The sequence below is a fragment of the Theropithecus gelada genome, chromosome 3 (genome assembly GCF_003255815.1).
Source record: "Theropithecus gelada isolate Dixy chromosome 3, Tgel_1.0, whole genome shotgun sequence".
Taxonomy (NCBI): domain Eukaryota; kingdom Metazoa; phylum Chordata; class Mammalia; order Primates; family Cercopithecidae; genus Theropithecus; species Theropithecus gelada.
Genome location: NC_037670.1, coordinates 8,762,879 through 8,785,015, shown reverse-complemented (window position 1 = coordinate 8,785,015; position 22,137 = coordinate 8,762,879). Strand labels below are relative to the sequence as shown.

Below are 22,137 nucleotides of genomic sequence, written 5' to 3'. Positions count from 1 at the left end.
TGGGACTACAGGTGCGTGCCACCACACCCAGCTAATTAAAAAAATTGTATTAGAGATGGGGTCTCGCTCTGTTGTCCACGCTGGTCTCAAACTCCTGTTCTTAAGCAATCCTCCTGCCTTGGCCTCCAAAAGTGTTAGGATTACAGGTGCAAGCCACCACACCTGGCCTCTATCTCCCTGTTTCTTGCTGTCTCCCCCTCTGTGTGTGTCTCTGACAGTCTGTGGCTCTCTTTCTCTCTGTGTATTTCTGTGTGTCTCTCTCTGTGTCTCTTGGTCCATCTCATGCCCAGCTAATTTTTAAATTTTTTGTAGAGATGGGGTTTCACCATGTTGGCCAGGCTGGTCTTGAACTCCAGACCTCAGGTGATTCTCCCGCTTCAGCCTCCCAAAGTGTAGAGATTACAGGCGTGAGCCACCGCGCCTGGCCCGTGGGTGTGAATTTCTGCCTGTGTGTGTTTTTTGGTTTGTTTGTTTTTGGTTTATTTTAGATGAAGTCTCACTCTGTCACCCAGGCTGGAGTGCAGTGGCCCGATCTCGGCTCACTGCAACCTCCGCCTCCCAGCTTCAAGCAATTCTCCTGCCTCAGCCTCCTGAGTAGCTGGGATTACAAGCACCCACCACCATGCCCGGCTAATTTTTGTATTTTTAGTACAGTTGGGGCTTCACCGCGTTGGTCAGGCTGGTTTCGAACCCTGACTTCATGATCTGCCTGCCTCGGCCTCCCAAAGTGCTGGGATTACAGGTGTGAGCCACCGTGCCCGCCCCATGGGTGTGAATGTCTGCCTGTGTGTGTCTCCGTATCTGCCGTCTGCAGGAGTACCTCAGTTTCATTATCTTGTTCCCTGTCTGTTGGAGAGTATCTCTCTTCCTCTCTGTGTGACTTTTTGTGTTTATGTGTGTGTTTAGTGTGTGTCCGTATTTTCCTGTTCTCTTTGTGTCTCTCTGCTCTCTGTGTCTCTCTCTCTTTTTCCTTCTGTTTTCTGAGACAGAGTCTCCCTCTGTCGCCCAGGCTAGAGTGCAGTGGTGTAATCTCGGCCCACTGCAACCTCCGCTTCTGAGATTCAAACGATTTTCCTGCCTCAGCCTCCTGAGTAGCTAGAATTACAGATGCACACCACCACACCCAGCTAATTTTGTATTTTTAGTAGAGACGGGGGTTTCACCATGTTGGCCAGGCTGGTCTCAAACTCCTGACTTTAGGTGATCCACCCGCCTCGACCTCTCAAAGTGCTGGGATTACAGGCGTGAGCCACCTCACCCGGCCCTATCTCTCTTTCTTCTCTTACTCGCTCTCATTTTGTTTCTCTTCTCTCTGTCCTCTCTCTCTCTCCCTCCCCCTCTGTCTCTCTCTTCCCCCACCTCTTTCTCCCCCTCTCTTCTCTCTCCCACCCCCTCTGTCTCTCTCTCTCCTCTCTCTTTTTCCCTCTCTCTCTCTTCCACCCCCTTCCCCTATCTCCCCTCCCTCCCCCACCCCCCCCACCCGGTTCATAGCTGAGCCTGTCCGGCAGAGCAGCGGATGTACAGATGATTCAGTGGCTGGCAGGAAGCCCGCCCTGCCCGCCCGCCAGTGTCAGTGGTGTTGGCATCAGCTCGGGCAGGTGTGCGGGCTCAGGATGGGACGGCCGCGGTGAGGAGCCCTGGACTCTCAGGTAAGCCTTTCCCAGAGGTGCCTCAGTCCTTAGGCTGTCCCCCATCCCCCAGGAGCTCCTGGCCCCACTGGGTGGGGTGGGAAGAGGCCTGGATGCCTGGCACCCCCTCCCGCAGTGCCACTCCCGCCCTGGCACCAGATCCTGTGGCACGTCAGGAATCAGTTTGTTTCTGGGCTTCTGGCCACTCTCCTGCCCTTGCCTTCCCCTGTCCAGGCTGCACAGCCTTGGGACATCCCAGGGTGGTCCCATCATTGCCAGAGACTGGTGAAGGGCAGCCGAGAGCCAAAACAGTGGCTGCCCTGGCCTGGGAGCCTCGGTTTCCTCATCTATGAAATGGGACTGTAACCCCCTATACAGGTCAGGGAAAAACGGTGAGATACAGACCAGGGCCCAGGTCCTGCCCCAGGTTAGGTGGAGAACCCCCACTGCCTCCCTGCCCAGCCCCCTGCCTGGCCCTCAGCTCTGTCCCTGGGACTAGGGCTGCTCAGGCCCCTGCTGCACCCGCCCGCCTCCCCCCATCCCAGCCAGCCTCATTTGAAGCCCAAAGTTATTTGGAAAAAGCAACAGGACCAGCCTGGCACGGTGACTCACACCTGTTATCCCAGCGTTTGGGGAGGCCAAGGCGGGAGGATCATTTGAAGTCAGGAGCTGGAGACCAGCCTGGGCAACATAGTAAGACTCCCATCTCTTAAAAAAAAAAAAAACCAATAAAATTAAAAACTAAATGAAAAAACCAACAGACACCAGAGCAGAGTTCAGTGGATAAAGCTGTCCGGGGCTTCAAGCCAGGCCGCCCCCTCCCCTACCCCAGTGTCCGCAGCCGCAGCTCGGCTGGGGGAACAGGCAGGGTGGTCTTGAGTGTCCTCCAGCCCAGCCCCGAGAGCTTCCCCGAAGCCGGCTCTTGGCAATCTTTGTTCATATGAAAACTGCCCACTTCCCTTTCGTGCTATTTTGGCCTCTGCAGAACTGTGGTCTGTGGCAGCCCCCACTCCCCACCCCGCCCAGCCCTGCTGGCCCCTGGGGGCCTTAGAGGGCCCACCCTCTGCTCCCACCACCTCCCCCCACCTGCTTTCAGAACCTACATGGAAGAGTGAAAGTAAGAGCCAGACAGAGACACACACAGAGAGGGAGACAGAGACAGAGAGACACAGAGACACAGAGACAGCAGAGAAGTTTTATTTTTTTATTTTTTTATTTTTTTATTTTTTTAAACGGAGTCTCACTCTGTCATCCAGGCTGGAGTGCAGTGGTGTGATCTCGGCTCACTACAACCTCCACCTCCTGGGTTCAAGCAGTTCTCCTGCCTTACCCTTCCACGTAGCTGGAACTACAGGCACGTGCCGCCACACTTGGCTAATTTTTTATTTTTTATTTCTTTTTTATTTTTTGAAGATGGAGTCTTGCTCTGTCGCCCAGGCTGGAGTGCAGTGGCGCGATCTCGGCTCACTGCAAGCTCCGCCTCCCGGGTTCACACCACTCTCCTGCCTCAGCCTCCCGAGTAGCTGGGACTACAGGCGCCCGCCGCTACACCTGGCTAATTTTTTGTATTTTTAGTAGAGACAGGGTTTCACCGTGTTAGCCAGGATGGTTTCGATCTCCTGACCTCGTGATCTGCCTGCCTCAGCCTCCCAAAGTGCTGGGATTACAGGCGTGAGCCACTGCGCTCAGCCTAATTTTTTTATTTTTAGTAGAGATAGGGTTTCACCATGTTGGCCAGGCTGGTCTTGAACTCCTGACCTCAGGTGATTTGCCCACCTCAGCCTCCCAAAGTGTTGGGATTACAGGCGTGAACCACCGCACCTGGCCAACAGCACAGGATGTATTCAGTCTGGGGGCAGACACACAACTGTTTGTTAAATTTTACTTTTTGTTTTTAGAGACAGGGTCTGACTCTGTCACCCAGGCTGGAGTGCAGTGGTGCGATCTTGGCTCACTGCAGCCTCCAACTCCCGGGCTCAAGTGATTGTCTTGCCTCAGTGTACTGAGTAGCTGGAACCACAGGCATGTACCATTGTGCCTGCCTAATTTTTTTCATTTTTTTGTAGAGACAGGGCCTTGTTACATTGTCTAGGCTGGTCTCGAACTCCTGGCCTCAAGTGATCCTCCAGTCTCGGCCTCCCAGTGTTGAGATTACAGGCGTGAACCACCACACCCAGCCTGATCCCATTTTATTTATTTATTTATTTATTTATTTATTTATTTATTTATTTATTTTTGAGATGGAGTCTCACTCTGTCTCCCATGCCGGAGTGCACTGGCGTGATCTCAGCTCACTGCAACTCACTGCCTCCCGGGTTCAAGCAATTCTCATGCCTTGGCCTCCCAAGTAGCTGGAATTACAGGCTTGTGCCACCACGCCTGGCTAGTTTTTGTATTTCTAGTAGAAACAGGGTTTCACCACATTGGCCAGGCTAGTCTCAAACCCAAGTGATCCTCCCATCTCGGCCTCCCAAAGTATTGGGATTACAGGTGTGAGTCCCTGTACCCAGCCCGACCCCGTTTTATAGATGAGAAAACTGAGGCTGGGGGCTCTCAGGCGCAGGCTAGATTTGGTCCCATGAGCCCTCCCCCAAGACAAGGTGCTCCAACCTCACAAGCCTGAGATGAACTTGGGCCATGCTGGAGGGGTTGGGGGTGCACCCTAGGTTGGGGACACTGAGGCAAGGTGAGATTCAGGGAGGGAGAAGGGCAGTGCCCAGGCGGGCCATGGGGAGGAGAGAGCAGAGCTTTCCTTGGACAACCTCCCGGGGTGACGTGGGTCGTGCCAGTCACACGGCTTGGAAATTCATTTGTTCCCACTGACTCACTTGGCTTTTGGGGAGAGGCCCGGTGGCTTCTCTGTGATGGGCCCCTGACCATGGCTCAGGGCCACATGGAAATTCCGCATCATCTTACCACAGGGATTTGGGAAGTCCAGAGAGGTCCTGAGACTTGTCCAAAGCCACCCAGCTTTCAAGGGGGACAGCCCCGGTCCTGGTGGGCCTCGGGGATCCCAAGGCAGGAGGTAGGCAGCCTGGAGCTCCTCTTTTTTTCTTTTTTTGAGATGGAGTTTCGCTTTTGTTGCCCAGCCTGGAGTGCAATGGTGGGATCTCGGCTCACCGCAACTTCCGCCTCCCGGGTTCAAGCAATTCTCTGCCTCAGCCTCCTGAGTAGCTGGGATTACAGGCACCCACCACCACCATGCCTGGCTAATTTTCTGCATTTTTTTAGTAGAGACAGGGTTTCACCATCTTGGCCAGGCTGGTCTTGAACTCCTGACCTCATGATCCACCCGCCTCAGCCTCCCAAAGTGTTGGGATTATAGGCATGAGCCACCGTGCCTGGGCTTTTTTTTTTTTCTTTTTTGAGATGGAGGCTTGCTCTGTTGCCCAGGCTGGGGTACAGTGGTGTGATCTCGGCCCACTGCAACCTCCACCTCCCGGGTTCATGCGATTCTCTTGCCTCAGACTCCTGAGTAGCTGGGATTACAGGCGTAAGCCACCACACCTGGCTAATTTTTGTATTTTTAGTAGAGACAGGGTTTCACCATATTGGTCAGGCTAGTCTCGAACTCCTGACCTCGTGATCTGCCCACCTTGGCCTCCCAAAGTGCTGGGATTATAGGCGTGAGCCACTGCACCCAGCTGGAGGGCCTCCTTCTAAGTCCTGTTTACTGCTCCAAGCCTCACCTTCCCCGGCTGTGGGATGGGGAGAAACCCTCCTCACTGGTGGCCAGGGCGGGAAGAACACTAGGGTGGGGGACAGTGGACACTCGGAAGTGTTGGCTCCACAAATGCCCACCATGCTCAACCCCTTCAGAGACCCCACCACCCTCAACTCTGTCCTCGGCCATCTCTAGGGGGCCAGGTCTCCTTATTATTATTTTTTGAAACAGTCTCGCTCTGTTGCCCAGATTGGAGTGCAGTGGCATGATCACAGCTCACTGCAGCCTCAATCTCCCTGGGTTCAAGCAATCCTCCTGCCTCAGTCTCCCAAGTAGCTGGGACCACAGGCATGCACCACCATGCCTGGAGATAGATATATATATATATATATATATATATTTTTTTTTAGACGGAGTCTCGCTCTGTCGCCCAGGCTGGAGTGCAGTGGCCGGATCTCAGCTCACTGCAAGCTCCGCCTCCCGGGTTTACGCCATTCTCCTGCCTCAGCCTCCCAAGTAGCTGGGACTACAGGCGCCCGCCACCTCGCCTGGCTAGTTTTTTTGTATTTTTTAGTAGAGACAGGGTTTCACCGTGTTAGCCAGGATGGTCTCGATCTCCTGACCTCGTGATCCGCCCGTCTCGGCCTCCCAAAGTGCTGGGATTGCAGGCTTAAGCCACCGCGCCCGGCATTTTTTTTTTTTTTTTTTTTTTTTTGAGACGGAGTCTCACTCTGTTGCCCAGGCTGGAGCACAGTGGTGCGATCTCCGCTCACTGAAAGCTCCGCCTCCCGGGTTCATGCCATTCTCCTGCCTCAGCCTCCTGAGTAGCTGGGACTACAGGTGACCCTGCCTCAGCCTCCTGAATAGCTGGGACTACAGGTGCCCACCATCATGCCCAGCTAATTTTTTTGTATTTTTAGTAGAGACGGGGGTCTCACCGTGTTACCCAGGATGGTCTCGATCTCCTGACCTCAGGATCCGCCCGCGTCGGCCTCCCAAAGTGTTGGGATTACAGGCGTGAGCCACCGCGCCTGGCCTTTTTTTTTTTTTTTTTTTTTTTTGTAGAGACAGAATTTCACCATGTTGCCCAGGCTAGTCTCAAGCTCTTGACCTCAAGCGATCCTCCCTGCCTCAGCTTCCCAAAGTGCTGGGATGAAAGGCGTGAGCCACCGCGCCTGGCCCGGGTCTGTTTCTAGTTGCAACAGCTATTAGAAGCCCATTGGAGAGGGCCACGCTTCCATTCACCAGGCCACGGTGGGTGGTGTGCGTGTGTTTTGCTGAGGCCTGGTCATCACGCCGTGGCTCCAAGGCTGGGACCAGCCACAGACCAAGAAGCCGGCCAGGTGCCAGCCGGGGATTCAGGGCTCCCTCTGAACATCCTGTCTTCAGCCCAGCCTTGGCATCCCAGCCAATTTCATCCCAGCCCCCTGCAGCAGTGCGCTAGGGCCCCATCCCTCTGCGGATCACCTTTCTCCACCTCATGCTGTTGGGCCACCTCCTCCAAGAAGCCTTCCCCAACCTCCCTCCTCCCAGCTCCCACCACAGGCAGAATCTGGGTTTGCAGTTGTTTCAGGAATGGAAGCCCCATTCCCAGGTCCTGGGGGGACCCCAAGGCAGGAGGTAGGCAGAGAGGGGTCCTGGGAAGCATAGAGGAGCCCTGAGTTGCTCCGGGGTGGGCAAGGGCCTCCGGGTGCTTCTGTGTGAGTGGTGGCCACAGACTGTCACCTCCAGGAGCCAGAGGGGGTTTACTGGAGGCAACCCACTGTGGGTTGATGGGCAGAGCCAGGGTTGGGGACAGGACACTGGGGCCTGAATCTCGTCTTTCCACTTAGCAGACGTGAGTTCTCTGGCCTCAGTTTCTCGATTTGTGAAATGCAGTGAACCTCGTCTTCAAAGGGCAGTTGTCTGGATTAAGCGAGGCTGTGTGTAGGGCTGTGTGTGTGCACATGGGGCCGTCTTGTGGGCCACCAGAACCTTCCAGCACTTATCAAGGGTGAAGACGGCCCCTGGGGCAGAGGTGTTGGTTTGGGGTCACATGGGGTGAACGGGACTGGTTCTGTCCCTGCCCAGTGCAGGAGCGGGGAGCGAGGTGGTGTTTCTGCAGCCTGGGCTCCGGTATGAGGTTGTCCGAGCACATGCGGGTGTAGGGTGGGATTCCTGAAAAAGGGGCCCCTTGCTCACGGGCACCTCCCATTTCAGCATCACAGGAGGCAACACCAGGAGCCGACATGAGCTCAGGGACTGAACTGCTGTGGCCCGGAGCAGCGCTGCTGGTGCTGTTGGGCGTGGCAGCCAGCTTGTGTGTGCGCTGCTCACGCCCAGGTAGGCGGGGGTCCCGGGAGTAGGATGGGGAGAAGGCGTGGATGGTGGATCTCAGAGACCGTCTCAGGCCCAGACGTGGCTGTGGTCAGAAGGGGTGGTCAGATGAACCTCATGATTAAGCCCTGAACCCCTAAACTGCCCCCTGAAGACAATGGTGAGGTGCACCTGTGGGCTTTGGTTTTGCCAGGTCAACTGCGATATCGGGCCAGAGAAATTGCCCCAGACAAGGGAGGGGAGGCGAGGTTGCCTGTGGCATCCACTTTTCCAGCCTCTCCTCTTCTAAAAGAGGGTGAGCAAATACAGGTTTTTTTTTGTTGTTGTTGTTGTTGTTGTTGTTGTTTGAGACAGAGCCTTGCTCTCCCAGGCTGGAGGGCAGTGGCGTAATCTCGGCTCACTGCAACCTCTGCCTCTCGGGTTCAAGCGATTCTCCTGCCTCAGCCCCCTGAGTAGCTGGGACCACAGGTGCCCGCCACCACACCCGGCTAATTTTTGTGTTTTTAGTAGAGACGGGGTTTCTCCCATGTTGGCCAGGCTGGCCTCGAACTGCTGACCTCAGGTGATCCTCCTGCCTCGGCCTCCCAAAGTGCTGGGATTATAGGAGTGAGCCACCACACCCCGTCCCAAATACTCTTTAATGTCAGGTGGCCGGTGATGATTGACAGTTTGGCCCCCAAGTCCTGTCTGAGTCCTGCTGGGAGACAAGACATGGCGGGGGGTGTCTGACCTCATTTCGCAGCTGCTCCCGGACCCTTTGCTAATCCTGGCCTGTTCTTGCAGGTGCAAAGCGGTCAGAGAAAATCTACCAGCAGAGAAGTTTGTGAGTTGCCTCGATGTTCCTAGCCTGGTGTATTCACGTGCCCTGGGCATGGGCGTCCCCAAGGGAATTCCTGGCACCCCCCCCCGTCCTTCACCCCTTCACTCACACCTCCTCCATGCCAGGCTCTAGCGGGTTCCTAGCCATCAGAGAAGGGAGAGGAAGTGCCCGGAGGCTGTCCAGGCCCTGCTGCAGCTTGGGTTATGGAGGGCTTTGAGAGGCGGAGATGCCTGGGCTGTGGGGCTAGCCACTCTTCAGCTTTCCTGTGAACCCCTCTAGAAGTCCAGGCATCTGGCCAGGCGCGATGGTTCACGCCTGTAATCCCAGCACTTTGGGAGACCGAGGCAGGTGGATCACCTGAGGTCAGGAGTTCGAGACCAGCCTGGCCAACGTGGTGAAACCCTGTCTCTACTAAAATACAAAAATTAGCCGGGCATGGTGGTGGGTGCCTGTACTCCCAGCTACTCTGGAGGCTGAGGCAGGAGTATCACTTGAACCCAGGAGACGGAGGTTGCAGAGAACTGAGATTGTGCCACTGCACTCTAGCCTGGGTGAAAAAGCGAGATTCCATCTCAGAAAAAAAAAAAGAAAAAGAAAAAAAGAAAAGAAAAAAAAAAAGAAGTCCAGGCACCTGTGTCTTCAGCCTCCCTTTGACCCCAATCCCCCAGGGCTAGTCTGCTCTCCCCCTGCAATGCAAGAGACAGAGACCCCAGCACAGGGTGAAATGTGAACGTTGTTGGAGTCTCCCCTGGGAGAAGCTGCTGGAGCTCTGGGGAGGATGTGGGCAAGTCCCTTGGGGAACCAGGGAAGGACTGTGAGAAAGACCCAGGGAAGGGCAGTGGGTTCGACACTGCAGGCTAGGGCTAAAACCCAAAACAGCCTGGGAACATGGGCAGTAGCCACAGGTGTCCTTTAAGAGAATGACTTGCTGTGGGCCCAGGAGACCTTGGAGGTCCACGTGCACCCCCGAGCAGCCACTCATGACCCACACACGCACGCCACACATCCTTCCTCATTTCCTTTTGCAACTGAAAAACCACAGTGAGATTTGAAAATAGAATCTTCCCATCCTTGCTCAGTGTGGGCCAGGGCTAGACCTTTCTCGGTCTTTCTGGCCACGTGGCTTTCTGGCCTGCCTGCAACCTCCCCCGATGCCCCCCACGCCCTTGACTCCTCGGACACTTCCCCCATCCCCTCTTCTCTCAGGACCTGCCCACCCCCGGCCCCCCGATTGATCTTAGAGCCACAGATGGTCAGGGCCAGACTCAGGGTCCCCATGTGGGAGGTGGAAGGGGAGCTGTTCGGTCCCCTCCCTGGAATGCCTTTGCCTGCCTCTCCATCTGTCACCTCGGTTGGGCTCAGTCCCACCAGTCTGCATGAAGTGACTGCTGTGAGCACAGGCTCCGTTCCTCTGTTGCTTCTCCCAGAAAGCCACATCTGACTCTCTCCTGTGGATTTAGGGTATCTCTCCTAAATCAGGTCACTCTGAGCCCCAGTCTTCCAGGAGTTTGGAAGGCTGGGCCAGGTACCCGTTCTGGTTCAGAGGAGGAGTCACCAAACCTGCTTTAATAATGAGCGAATCCACTCCATCACCTGTAATGGTGGCTTCCATTTTCAAGAGCAGCTCATGGTCCAAGATGGCAGCTGGGGCGCCGGCCCTCATCTCTGCATTCCCAGCAGCAGGAAGAAAGAATGAACAAGGATACAAAGGGTGTCTCCCAGTTGCCAGTGCCCCCCTTTAAAAAGATTTATTGGAAATATCAACAACCTTGGCTTGAATCTCATAGACCAGAGCTTAATCCATGGCCACACTTTGGTGCAAGGAAGGCTAGGAATCGTCTTTTATTTCTTTCTTTATTTATTTAGAGATGGAGTCACATTTACTCTGTTGTTCTGGCTGGAGTGCAGTAGAATGATCTTGGCTCACTGCAACCTCTGCCTCCTGGCTTCAAGTGATGCTCCTGTCTCAGCCTCCCGAGTAGCTGGGAATGCAGGCATGCGACACCATAACCAGCTAATTTACGTATTTTTAGTGGAGACGGGGTTTCTCCATGTTGGTCAGGCTGGTCTTGAACTCCCGACCTCAGGTGATCCGCCTGCCTTGGCCTCCCAAAGCCCTGGGATTACAGGCGTGAGCCCCCGCACCGGGCCTCGAGTGTGTGCTTTTTTAAGGAATTGCAAACACTCCTGGGACCAGCAGGTGGGAGGCAGCCTCTTTGTGACTCCTGGCTGAAATGTTTTACCCCAAGTCACTTCTGGATTCCTCATCACCTGCCTTCATTCACCCTCATGCCCCAGAATCTCAGGGCTGCCTCCTCAGCCCTGTCCACAGATCCCTCCTGACCCGTCTCCAGGGACCTGGGACCCCCCGGCAGGATGTGGCCCTGTTGAGGCCACGTCGCGGATGGGTCTGGCTGAGAGCCGGGCTCTAGCCCAGGACCCTGTGTGAGGGGTGGGCACCCAGTGCACAGAGGGGCCAGAGAATGGGGGTAGCAGGGGGAGCTGTGAGGCCTGAAAGGACAGCGGTTCCTCCACACTGTCACCCTGGTCCGTCCCTCTGCTCTCCCTCCTCGTCCCTGCCTGTCCCTCTCTCCTGTCCCTGTGTCCTTGGACTGTGGGAGGCCAGGCCCAGGCTCAGCACAGCCCATGCATTTCCAGGCGTGAGGACCAACAGAGCTTCACAGGGTCCTGGACCTACTCCTGTGAGTCTCCAAGGGCCCCCTCCAAGGGCTGGACTCTGGGTTGGGGGTGTCCCTATCAAGTTCTCTCGGTCCCCATTGCTGTAAGACCATGGCCAGGCCTGATGTGGGGGGATGATGGGGTGAGGGGGCTGGGCTAGCCTGGAGGCCCAGCCAACACCCCACTTCTTGCCCTTTGCAGTGGTCGGGCAGGCATGGCCAGGAGCCCTGGAGGACACGGCACCCACAAGGTAGGTCACAGCCCCCCAGGAAGTGACAAGAAGGAAAGTCCTGTAGGTCCCTACCTGGTGAGCCCAGGTCAAGACCTCCCTCCCTCCCTGGACCCCAGAGCTCCAGAGCTCAGCTATGAAGGCCCCACCAGGGGTATAGGGGATGTATCCTGGGGGGCATCTCCGCTACGGCCCCTCCTTCAACCCGCTCCTTCCCCCTCCCTGCAGGAAGGACAAGCTGTTGCAATTCTCCCCAGGCCTGGAGGGTGAGTGGCACAGGGCAGGGACAGGGACAGGCCTAGCCAAGCTGGGACTAAGACAGGCGAACACCCCATGGGACAGGCGTCGTGCAGTGGGGGCTGTGGGGCCAGGCGAGACCTCCCCAGGAGAGACACACAGGCTGGGGCAGGGCGGGCTGCTGGAATCGGCCTGGCAGGGGGAGGGTGCACACTCGCACATGCCCCACTGAGGGGACAGGGAGCACTGCAAAGGCTCAGACACGGGAAATAGCTTGCCCTGCCTTGGGCTGCAGCGCCCGAGCTGGGTGGAAAGCAGGGGCCAGGGGAGAGAGCGATGAGCTGGGCCTTTCTTCCAGATCCAGCATCTTGCAGGTACCAGAACTTCAGCAAAGGTAGGTGGGCTGCTGGGGAAAGGGGGAGGCCACAGTGGGGGCCACAGCCCATGGGCTCAGGGCCGATTCTCACCTCCTCCCACAGGAAGCAGACACGGGTCGGAGGAAGGCTACATGTGAGTGACCTTGGTCCTGTCCCCCTGCCTCACCTCTCCCCCTGCCCCACCTGCCTGCCACAGCCCTGGGCTTCCTGGTCCAGGAACCACCCTCTTGCACTAGAACAAGGCATCCAGGTTCCCCTCCTTCTCCTGACAGGCAGGCACTGGGTGACACTGTTGTCTCTCAGGTGACCCTGGCTTTGTGGGACCGGACTTGGCCCTGCTCTGGGACACAGGGTGTCGGGGTGGGGGATGGAGACTCATTCAGCATCACCCAAAGACAAGCTACAGGACACCCAGAACCCCTCCAGGGTGTTGCATCATCTCACAGATGGGCAAACTACGGGGACTGGCCTAAGGTCACAAAGCAAGGTGGCTCACCAGGTGCGGTGGTTCATGCCTGCAATCTCGGGACTTTGGGAGGCTGAGGCAGGCAGACCACCTGAGGCCAGGGGTTCAAGACCAGCCTGGCCAACATGGTGAAACCCCGTCTCTACTAAAAATAATTAGCCAGGCGTGGTGGTGCGTGCCTGTAATCCCAGCTACTTGGGAGGCTGAGGCAGGAGAATCGCTTGAACCTGGGAGGCTGAGGTTGCAGTGAGCCGAGATCATGCCACTGCACTCCAGCCTGGATGACAGAGACTCTGCCTCAAAAAAAAAAACACACACACACAAAAAAGGTGGCTCCAACCAGGCGGCTGGCCACGCCCTCCAGCCCCCCCCCCTCCCCCGGTGGCTCAGGGGTCCCAGGAAGTGGGGGTGGGGGAATCAGAGAGGAGATCCTGGCAGACCCCCATGACGAGCAATGGTGGGGGCAGCCCTGGCCTCACCGTCCCCCTACAGAGCCCCCCAACTTGACCTCCAGCCTGCCCTGAAACCTGTGCTGTGTATGTTCTCTTGGCCAGAGACCCCATTGCCATGGAGTATTACAACTGGGGGCGGTTCCGGAAGCCCCCGGAAGGTGAGGTGAAAGACAAAGCCGGTGGTGGGGGAGGAAGTAGAGTGGGAGCTCGGGGCAGAAGCCACACCTCCAGCAGGAGAGGACGCTGGGCCTGGGTTCAGGTGAATTGGCAAAGCCGGCTGGGTGGACTGAAGGAGGCTGGTGCTGCAGGCAGGGGCCAAGGAGGGCTAGGGGGCAGGTGGGTCAGCGTGGGAGCTGTGGGCACAGGCGTGGGAGAGAGGAGTGGGTCACAGGGGCAGGGAACTAGAGGGCTGGCTCGGGGAGGTCGGGGGAGGCCAGGTCCTTGTCAACGAGGACTGAGCATCTCCTCCTGAGCCCAGAAGGTACCCGGGACGGTGATCCCTGCAGGCTCTGAGGCCACCAGAACCTTGGTCCCTGAATGCCTTTGCTTTATAGAAAGGACAACTGAGAGGCTGGGCACGGTGGCTCACGCCTGTAATCCCAGCACTTTGGGAGGCCAAGGTGGGTGGATCACCTGAGGTCAGGAGTTCAAGACCAGTGTGGCCAACGTGCTGAAACCCAGTCTCTACAAAAATACAAAAAAAAAAAAAAAAAATTAGCCGGGCATGGTGGTGCATGCCTGTAATCTCAGCTAGTCAGGAGGCTGAGACAAGAGAATCGCTTGAACCTGGGAGGCAGAAGCTGCAGTGAGCTAAAATCATGCTGTTGTACTCCAGCCTGGGCAACAGAGCAAGACTCCATCTCAAAAAAAAAAAAAACCAAAAAAAAAAAAAGGGCAACTGAGGACTCAAGGTGGGAGGAGCCTGCTGAGAGGTGCATGGGCCCGGGGCTTGAATCCAGCTGCCTGACCTGGCTCCTGCCTGGACCATGCTGGGTAGGTGTTGGGGGGTCCTCTTCTGCCCCCACCACTGCCACCTCCATTTTTTTTTTTTTTTTTTGAGACAGAGCCTTGCTTTGTCACCCAGGCTGAGTGCAATGGCACGATCTTGGTACACTGCAACCTCCACCTCCCAGGTTCAAGTGATTCTCCTGCATCAGCCTCCCAAGTAGCTGGGATTACAGGCGCCTGCCACCACGCCTGGCTCATTTTTTGTATTTCTGGTAGTGACGGGGTTTCACCATATTGACCAGGCCGGTCTTCAACTCCTGATCTCAGGTGATCCACTCGCCTCAGCCTCCCAAAGTCCTGGGATTACAGGCGTGAGCCACCCTACCAGGCCAGCAGTGCTCAATTTCTTAGGACCCCAACATCACTGATGGATTTTGGGTGGGGCATCGGTCAGAGCCCAGCTTCCCCATTACAAGACCAAGATGGGGTGCCAGGCGCTGAGGTGCCACACTCAGCCTGGGTCCCCAAGCAAAGCGTCCCCAGCCTGCCCCGCCCTGTCTGGAAGAGTCCAGCCCCTCCCGGCAGTGGCTCTAGGGAAAGCTCCTGATTAGAGATGAGCCCTGAGGCTGCTCCTGCCTCCCTCCCTCCCTCCAGCCACCCATCGTGGGCCTGAATTGCAACCTTCCCCCAGAGTACCTCCTCCCAAGTGCATTTGGAGGGGATCTCAGAAGACAGAGAAGGAGGCTGGACACAGTGACTCACGTCTGTAATCCCAGCATTTTGGGAAGATGGCCTAAGTTTAGGGGCTCGGGATCAGCCTGGGCAACACAGCGAGATCCTCTCTCTACAAAAAATTTTAAAAGTTAGCTGGGCACGGTGGTACGTGCCTGTAGTTCCAGCTACTCAGGAGGCTGAGGGGTAGGAGGATCGTTTGAGCCAAGAGTTGGAGGCTGCAGTGAGCTATAACTTTGCCAATGTCCTCCAGCCTGAGTGACAGAGCGGACACCTTCTCAACAAGAAACAAAGAAGACAGAGAAGGAGCTCAGGGCTCAGGGAAAAGCCTACAGAGGCGCCAGGCCAGCGCCCATTAGGAAGCTCATCCAGGAGAAGGCTTGAGGTCCCAGAGGACCCAGAGGGCTAGGGCTTGGCAGGAAAGGTCCCCTGCAAAGGGAAGGCAGGACAGAGGCGGAGGATGAGCCAGGCCTTGCAGGGCCTGCCCACACCCCCGTGCCCGCTCCTCTCTCTCCTACAGATGATGCCAATTCCTATGAGAATGTGCTCATTTGCAAGCAGAAAACCACAGAGCCAGGTGAGGCTGCCCAGCCAGGGGCAGGCTGGGGCCGGGAGCAGCAGGCCTCCTTGGCCCCTGCACTCCCCACTGCTCAAAGGCCGCCCCCACTTTGAAACCGAAGGCTCTCAGATCCCTGGGTACCTTTGGGTAGAGCCTTGCCCCTAGTATCCTTGGAGGAGACTCTGTTGGCTCCTGGTGCCTCTGTGGGACTGAGCCAAGGGGGGCCTATTCTCCCTCTCTCCAGTTGCCCAGCAGGACGGCACAGGTGGCCTCTGCAGAGGAGACCACATCCCGTCGCCGGCCCTGAAGACTGGCCCCACTTCTGGTCTCTGTCCCTCTGCCTCCCCGGAAGAAGATGAGGAATCCGAGGATTATCAGAACTCAGCATCCATCCATCAGTGGCGCGAGTCCAGGAGGGTCATGGGTAGGTGGCCAGAGGAGGATGCAGGGTGGCCCACTTAGGGCAGGCTTGAGGGACTGGCCTGGAAGGGCGGGCTGAAAGTGGGCTTCCCTCCAGCCAGTCCAGCTAACCCCGCAGTGATGCCTGGGTGCAGGGGCAGCTGCAGAGACCTTGAACCACACAGGACGGCCCTCGGCAGCCACCCAGCCTCTGGGGTGGGGTCAGGTCCTCCTGGGCAGGCCGCCCCATCCAGCTGCATGCATAGAGTAACACATTCACCTGCTCTCAGAGCAGGACGATCTTCGGCAAATCCCAGAGACGGGACAGACACACACTGCTAGGACCTGTCCGGCATGGCGTTTCCCGCAGGCTGTTTTGTGGAGTCTGGGGTCTGAGTCTGGGGGAATAGTTATGGGTGTCTCCACATGACCCACTCGATGACCTGTCTGCCCGCTGGTCCGCAGGGCAACTCCAGAGACAAGCCTCCCCTGGCCCGGTGGGAAGCCCAGACGAGGAGGAGGACGGGGAACCGGATTACGTGAACGGGGAGGTGGCGGCCACAGAAGCCTAGGGCAGACCAAGAAGAAAGGTACAGCCCCTGCTCTCCAGCTGCTGTAGGCCAAGGACTGGAGGTCTTGCCAGGCTGCAGGACCCCCAATCCAAGGGAACAGCCGAGAGTGTGGGTGGAGGGGCCATGGTGGGGGCTGCAGGGTGCACCCATGGGTGCTCCAAGAGGGCAGCTTGGCGACTCTGTTCCTGTGTTCTGGCCAGGGGCATCAGGCAGGGAATTCTGGTGACTTCGGGGGCAAAGGATTGGGCACCGGGTGGGTCTCCCAACTCCACTGCATCCTCCTGGCTGCCACCTTGGACCAAGTGACAACCTCCCAGAAATTAGTTCCTCACATGGTGCCTCCCTCTCAGACAAGACATCCCACACACAGCCGGGCGCGGTGGCTCACACCTGTAATCCCAGCACTTTGGGAGGCCGAGGCAGGCGGATCACCTGAGGTCAGGAGTTTGAGACCAGCCTGGCCAACATGGTGAAACTTCATCTCTACTAAAAACACAAAAGATGAGCCGGGCATGGTGGTGGGCGCCTGTAGTCCCAGTTACTTGGGAGGCTGAGGCAGGAGAATCATTTGAACCCTGGAGGCGGAGGTTGCAGTGAGCGGAGATCGCACCACTGTACTCCACCCTGGGCGACAGAGCGAGACTCCGTCTCAATAAACAAATAAAAAAACAGACCAGACATCGCACACAAAGCCTCAGCCCAGCAGGCACTCGGTCACTGCTGGGAACAGACAGGAGGCGGGGACACTGGGAAATGTAACAGTGGTTGAGACGCACTGAGGAGCCACCGCAGGCCAGTGAGATGGAGTGATGCTAAGTGTTCACACGTGCACCATCTCTTGGCACCCAAAGCCACAGAGCAGTGAAGCCACCTGCCCAAGGTCACATCTTGGAGTAAGGGGAGGAGGAGATGGAAGCCCCAGTGGTCAGACATCAGACATCAAAGCCCAGGCTGGGTCTACCGCTTGGGAAGCAGGATGGATCCCCAGAGGGCCTTGAAGGCTGCCCAGAGCCTCCATCTGGGAGACCCAGGCCGTCATCTCAGTGAGCAGGCTGGAGGGTGGAAACCACATTGAACCTGGGCGGTCAAGACTCAGCCCCAGAGGCAGGTGCAGGAGTTTGAGCCGCGTATGCAGAGCCCCACGTCATTCATTCAACCAGTATCCACTGGACCCCTGCTATGGGCAAGTCCCACTCTAGGTGCTGGGGACACCAACATAAAGAACAGGAAACCCCTGACCCCTTAGAACTTACGTTCTGGTGGGAGAGAGAAAACAGATAGGGCCGGACACAGTGGTCATGCCTATAAATCCTAGCACTTCGGGAGGCTGAGGCGGGAGGATCCTTTGAGCCTCTGAGTTTGAGGCTGGCCCGGGCAACATAGCAAGACCTCTGTTTCTACAAAAACTTTCTTTTTTTTTTTTTTTTTTTTTTTTTAATGAGACAGAGTATCACTGTCACTCAGGCTGGAGTGCAGTGGCATGATCTCGGCTCACTGCAACCTCTGCCTCCTGGGTTCAAGTGATTCTCATGCCTCAGCCTTCCAAGTAGCTGGGATTACAGGCACGCGCCACTATGTCCAGCCTCTACAAAAACTTTTAAAATTAGCCAGGCATGGTGGTGGATGCCCCAGAGTCCCACTGACTCGTGAGGCTGAGGTGGGAAGATCACTTGAGCCTGGGAGGTCAAGGTTGCAATGAGCCACGGTTGCTGCAGTGAGCTGTGGTCGCGCCACTGCACTCAAGCCTGGGCAACAGAGCAAGACCCCATCTCAAAAAACAAAACAATTTAAAAATTAGCTGGGCATAGTGGTGTGTGCCTGTAGTCCCAGCTACTTGGGAGGCTGAGGCAGGAGGATCACTTGAGCCCGGGAGTTCAAGGCTACAGTGAGCTATGATGGTACCACTGTACTCCAGCCAGGATGACAGAATGAGACCCAGTCAAAAAAAAAAAAAAAAAGAAAGAAAACAGGTAAGAAGACATGGCATGTTCACTGGTGGTAAGTCCGGCAGAGATAAACAAAATAGGGAAGCAGGGCAGGAAGTAGTGTGGGGCTGTGGGCATGACGGGGTGTTGCAATTTAAGGAAGGAGGCTATAGAAGCCTTTCAGAGCTCCCTTCCTCACCCCATCTGGGGGAAGGGCATCCAGGCAGAGGGAACAACGGAGGCCCCAGGGTGGAATGAGCCCCACAGGTCTGAGCAAAGCCGGGGTGGGGAGGAGCGGGTGAGGGGAAGCTAGTGGAGGTCGAGGCCAGAGGTGGGGAGGCTGACCAGGCAGGGCCAGCACTTGGGGTTTTACTGCATGAGATGGGAGGGAGGGAGGGAGACATAAAGGTTGTTTTTTCTTTTTTTTTCATTCCTGTTGCCCAGGCTGAAGTGCAACGGCACAATCTCAGCTCACTGCAACCTCCACCTCCTGGGTTCAAGCGATTCTCCTGCCTCAGCCTCCCGAGTAGCTAGGATTACAGAGACCTGCCACCACGCCTGGCTAATTTTTTTGTATTTGTTTTCTCAGAAGGAGTTTCGCTCTGTCACCCAGGCTGGAGTGCAGTGGTGCAATCTTGGCTCACTGCAACCTCTGCTTCCTGGGTTCAGGTCTCTCCTGCCTCAGCCTCCCGAGTAGCTGGACTACAGGCACGTGCCACCACACCTGGCTAATTTTTTTTTTTAGTAGAGATGGGGTTTCTTTTTTTTTTTTTTTTTTTTTGAGACGGAGTCTTGCTGTGCTCCCAGGCTGGAGTGCAGTGGCGTGATCTCAGCTCACTGCAAGCTCCGCCTCCCGGGTTCACGCCATTCTCCCGCCTCAGCCTCCTGAGTAGCTGAGACTACAGGCGCCCGCCACCACGCCCGGCTAGTTTTTTGTATTTTTAGTAGAGACGGGGTTTCACCATGTTAGCCACGATAGTCTCGATCTCCTGACCTTGTGATCCACCCGTCTCGGCCTCCCAAAGTGCTGGGATTACAGGCTTGAGCCACCGCTCCCAGCCGAGATGGGGTTTCGCCATGTTGGTCAGGCTGGTCTCGAACTCCTGACCTCAGGGTCATCGGCCCACCTTAGCCTCCCAAAGTGCTGGGATTACAGGCATAAGCCACCGCACCCGGCCAATGGGAAGGTTTTGGACAAAAGACTGGCTAGATGTTTCTAATTCAATTTCTCTGGCTGTTGGGCAGACAAATGGGTACTGGGAGAGTGGGTACAGGAAGCCCAGGAAGGACCCAGGCACTGGTGCCATCTGGGCCAGGGGTGGCAGCAGTGGAGACAGGGGTGGGCAACATGGCGAAATGCTGTCTCCACATAATATACAAAAATTTGCCAGGTGTAGTGGTGCACACGTGTAGTCCCAGCTACTCGGAGGCTGAGGTGGGAGGATAGCTTGAGTCTAGGAGGTTGAGCTGCTGTGAGCTGCCCCAAACCAGTGGTTCTGGTTCTCAGGAACAAAATACAGATCAAGGCAAACCTCCTTCTACAAACTTTCCTCTTCATTTAAGGAGTCAAGGCGAAGAGGGACTATTGTGCTCATGGACCTGTCGCTGCTTTCCAAGGACCATTTCCCAGAGCTACTCAACTTTTAAGCCCCTGCCATGGTTGCTCCTGGAAGGAGAACCAGCCACCCTGAGGACCACATGGCCAGGCGCGCACAGCCCGGGAAAGGACAGTTACCCACAGGAGCTGCAGCCCTGCCAGCAAGCCCTCTCCCAACCCGGGCTTTGTGGGGCAGGCACCTGGTACCGAGGGTAACCCGGCTCCTGGTATGGATGGATGCGTAGGATTTAGGATAAGCTGTCGCCCTGTCCCCATACCAAAACCATTGTCCAACACTGGTATCTGTGTCCTTTTGTGCTATGAATTTGGATTCCTAATTGCTATTGTTGGTTGCCGGGGTCTTAAAGGATTGATAAGCTTCTCCAGTTAACTTATAGAGGGGGAGCCATATTTAATATTCTGGATTTCAGAGTAGAGATTTCTGTGTTGTCTCCTAGAAAGCATTACATGTAGTTAATTTCAGCATCCTGGTTGGGCGGGGCCCTGGCTCTCTTCCCCTTTAGTGGGACCTCCCCTTTCTTTGGGCTTCAGTTCACTAAGGAAGAAATAAGGCTGTCGCCATCTTTATGCGCTTTCAGTGGAAATGTCATTTGCTATGGACAATAGTGCGTGAGAGTTTAGAGAAGTAGTGACCAGAACGGGGCGGAGTAGGTCTCCTCCATGGCCCAGAATCCTCCTCTGCTCCAGGGCTGGCCTCTGCAGAGCTGATTAGACAGTAATATGACTGTCTCATGGGAAGAGCAGGGCCCAGAGGGACCTTCTGAGTCAGAAATGCTGCCAGAAAAAGTATCTCCTCCAACCAAAACATCTCAATAAAACCATTTTAGTTGAAAAGCAGTGATTATCCTGTGTCTCCTTTCCCCTGCTTCAGGTGAAAAACCTTTTATAAAAATACAAAAATGGAGCCGGGCGCGGTGGCTCAAGCCTGTAATCCCAGCACTTCTGGGAGGCCGAGATGGGTGGATCACGAGGTCAGGAGATCGAGACCATCCTGGCTAATACGGTGAAACACCGTCTCTACTAAAAAATACAAAAAACTAGCTGGGCGAGGTGGCGGGCGCCTGTAGTCCCAGCTACTCGGGAGGCTGAGGCAGGAGAATGGCATGAACCCGGGAGGCGGAGCTTGCAGTGAGCCGAGATCGCGCCACTGCACTCCAGCCTGGGCGACAGAGCGAGACTCCGTCTCAAAAACAAACAAACAAACAAACAAACAAAAATTAGCTGGGCATGGTGGTGCATGCCTGTAGTCTCAACTACCTGGGAGGCTGAGGAAGGAAAATCACTTGAACCCAGAAGGTTGCAGTGAAAGGTGATTGCACCACTGCACTCCAGCCTGGGCAAAAGAGGGAGACCTTGTCTCCAAAAACATAACCAAATACAAAAAACCTTAAGGGAATGACGGCCACAGCTCCTGTTTAATAAAAAGGGACCCTGAGGGTGTCAGGCCTGCGGATGGGATCTTAGTTCCCAAGTCCAGCCGTCTTTCTGGGATGGCCCAGGGACTCTTCCCATGAGAAGAAATTAATGCAACAAGTTAGGAAATCCAAAGAAACGTCTAGAACCCAACTGCTGCCCGCGTGTTACTTCACACCCTGAAGTCCTGACTGCACAACCTCAGGGACAAGCTTCTCTTCCTTGTTTTTGTAAGAGTCTCGCTCTGTCGCCCAGGCTGGAGTGCAGTGGCACTATCTTGCCTCACTACAATCTCTGCCTCCTGGGTTCAAACAATTCTCCTGCCTCAGCCTCCTGAGTAGCTGGGATTACAGGCATGTACCACCATGCCCAGGTAATTTTGTGTTTTCGTAGAGACGGGATTTCTCTGTGTTGGCCAGGCTGGCCTTGAACCCTGATCTCATGTGATCCACCGGCCTTGGCCTCCCAAAGTGCTGGGATTACAGGCGTGAGCCACTGTGCCCAAATGGGCCAGGTATGGTGGCTAATACCTGTAATGCCAGCACTTTGGGAGGCTGAGGTGGGAGGATTACTTGAGACCAGGAGTTTGTGACCAGTCCCAGCAATATAGCAAGACCCTATTTCTACAAAAAATCAAAAATTAGCTGAGCATCGTGATGCATGCCTGTAGTCCCAGCTACTCGGAAGGCTGAGGTGGGAGGATCACTTGAGGACAGGAGTTTGAGATCAGTCCCAGCAATAGAGCGAGACCCCATTTCCACAAAAAATTTAAAAATTAGCTGGGCATCATGGTGCATGCTTGTAGTCCCAGCTACTTGGGAGGCTGAGGTAGGAGGATCACTTAAGCCCAGGAGGTTGAGGCTGCAGTGAGCCAGGATTGGCCCACTACACTCTAGCCTGGGCAACAGAGCAAGACTCTATCTTAAAAATAAAATAAATAGCCGGGCGCGGTGGCTCAAGCCTGTAATCCCAGCACTTTGGGAGGCCGAGGCGGGTGGATCACAAGGTCAGGAGATCGAGACTATCCTGGCTAACATGGTGAAACCCCGTCTCTACTAAAAATACAAAAAACTAGCCGGGCGCAGTAGCGGGCGCCTGTAGTC

The 22,137-nt window shown here is 55.8% G+C and overlaps 1 protein-coding gene across 1 annotated transcript; it reads left to right on the top strand.

Annotated features, from left to right (window-relative positions):
* The first annotated feature begins 1,496 nt into the window (after positions 1-1,496).
* LAT2 (linker for activation of T cells family member 2) lies at positions 1,497-20,458 on the top strand. Its single transcript, XM_025378079.1, has 14 exons — positions 1,497-1,649; positions 6,358-6,635; positions 7,492-7,614; positions 8,392-8,431; positions 11,087-11,130; positions 11,309-11,357; positions 11,565-11,602; positions 11,932-11,967; positions 12,053-12,083; positions 12,971-13,026; positions 15,069-15,125; positions 15,352-15,531; positions 15,972-16,096; positions 19,567-20,458. Exons 3-13 carry the CDS (start codon positions 7,521-7,523, stop codon positions 16,076-16,078), a joined length of 732 nt encoding a protein of 243 aa, XP_025233864.1. The 5' UTR covers positions 1,497-1,649; positions 6,358-6,635; positions 7,492-7,520; the 3' UTR covers positions 16,079-16,096; positions 19,567-20,458.
* Positions 20,459-22,137: the final 1,679 nt, after the last annotated feature.

Excerpts from the sequence above, each read along its gene's own strand:
- LAT2 (XM_025378079.1), top strand. The coding sequence starts at position 7,521 with ATGAGCTCAGGGACTGAACTGCTGTGGCCCGGAGCAGCGCTGCTGGTG. Across the intron at positions 7,615-8,391 it reads TGTGCGCTGCTCACGCCCAG|GTGCAAAGCGGTCAGAGAAA; the intron begins GTAGGCGGGGGT and ends CTGTTCTTGCAG. Across the intron at positions 15,532-15,971 it reads CGAGTCCAGGAGGGTCATGG|GGCAACTCCAGAGACAAGCC; the intron begins GTAGGTGGCCAG and ends GCTGGTCCGCAG.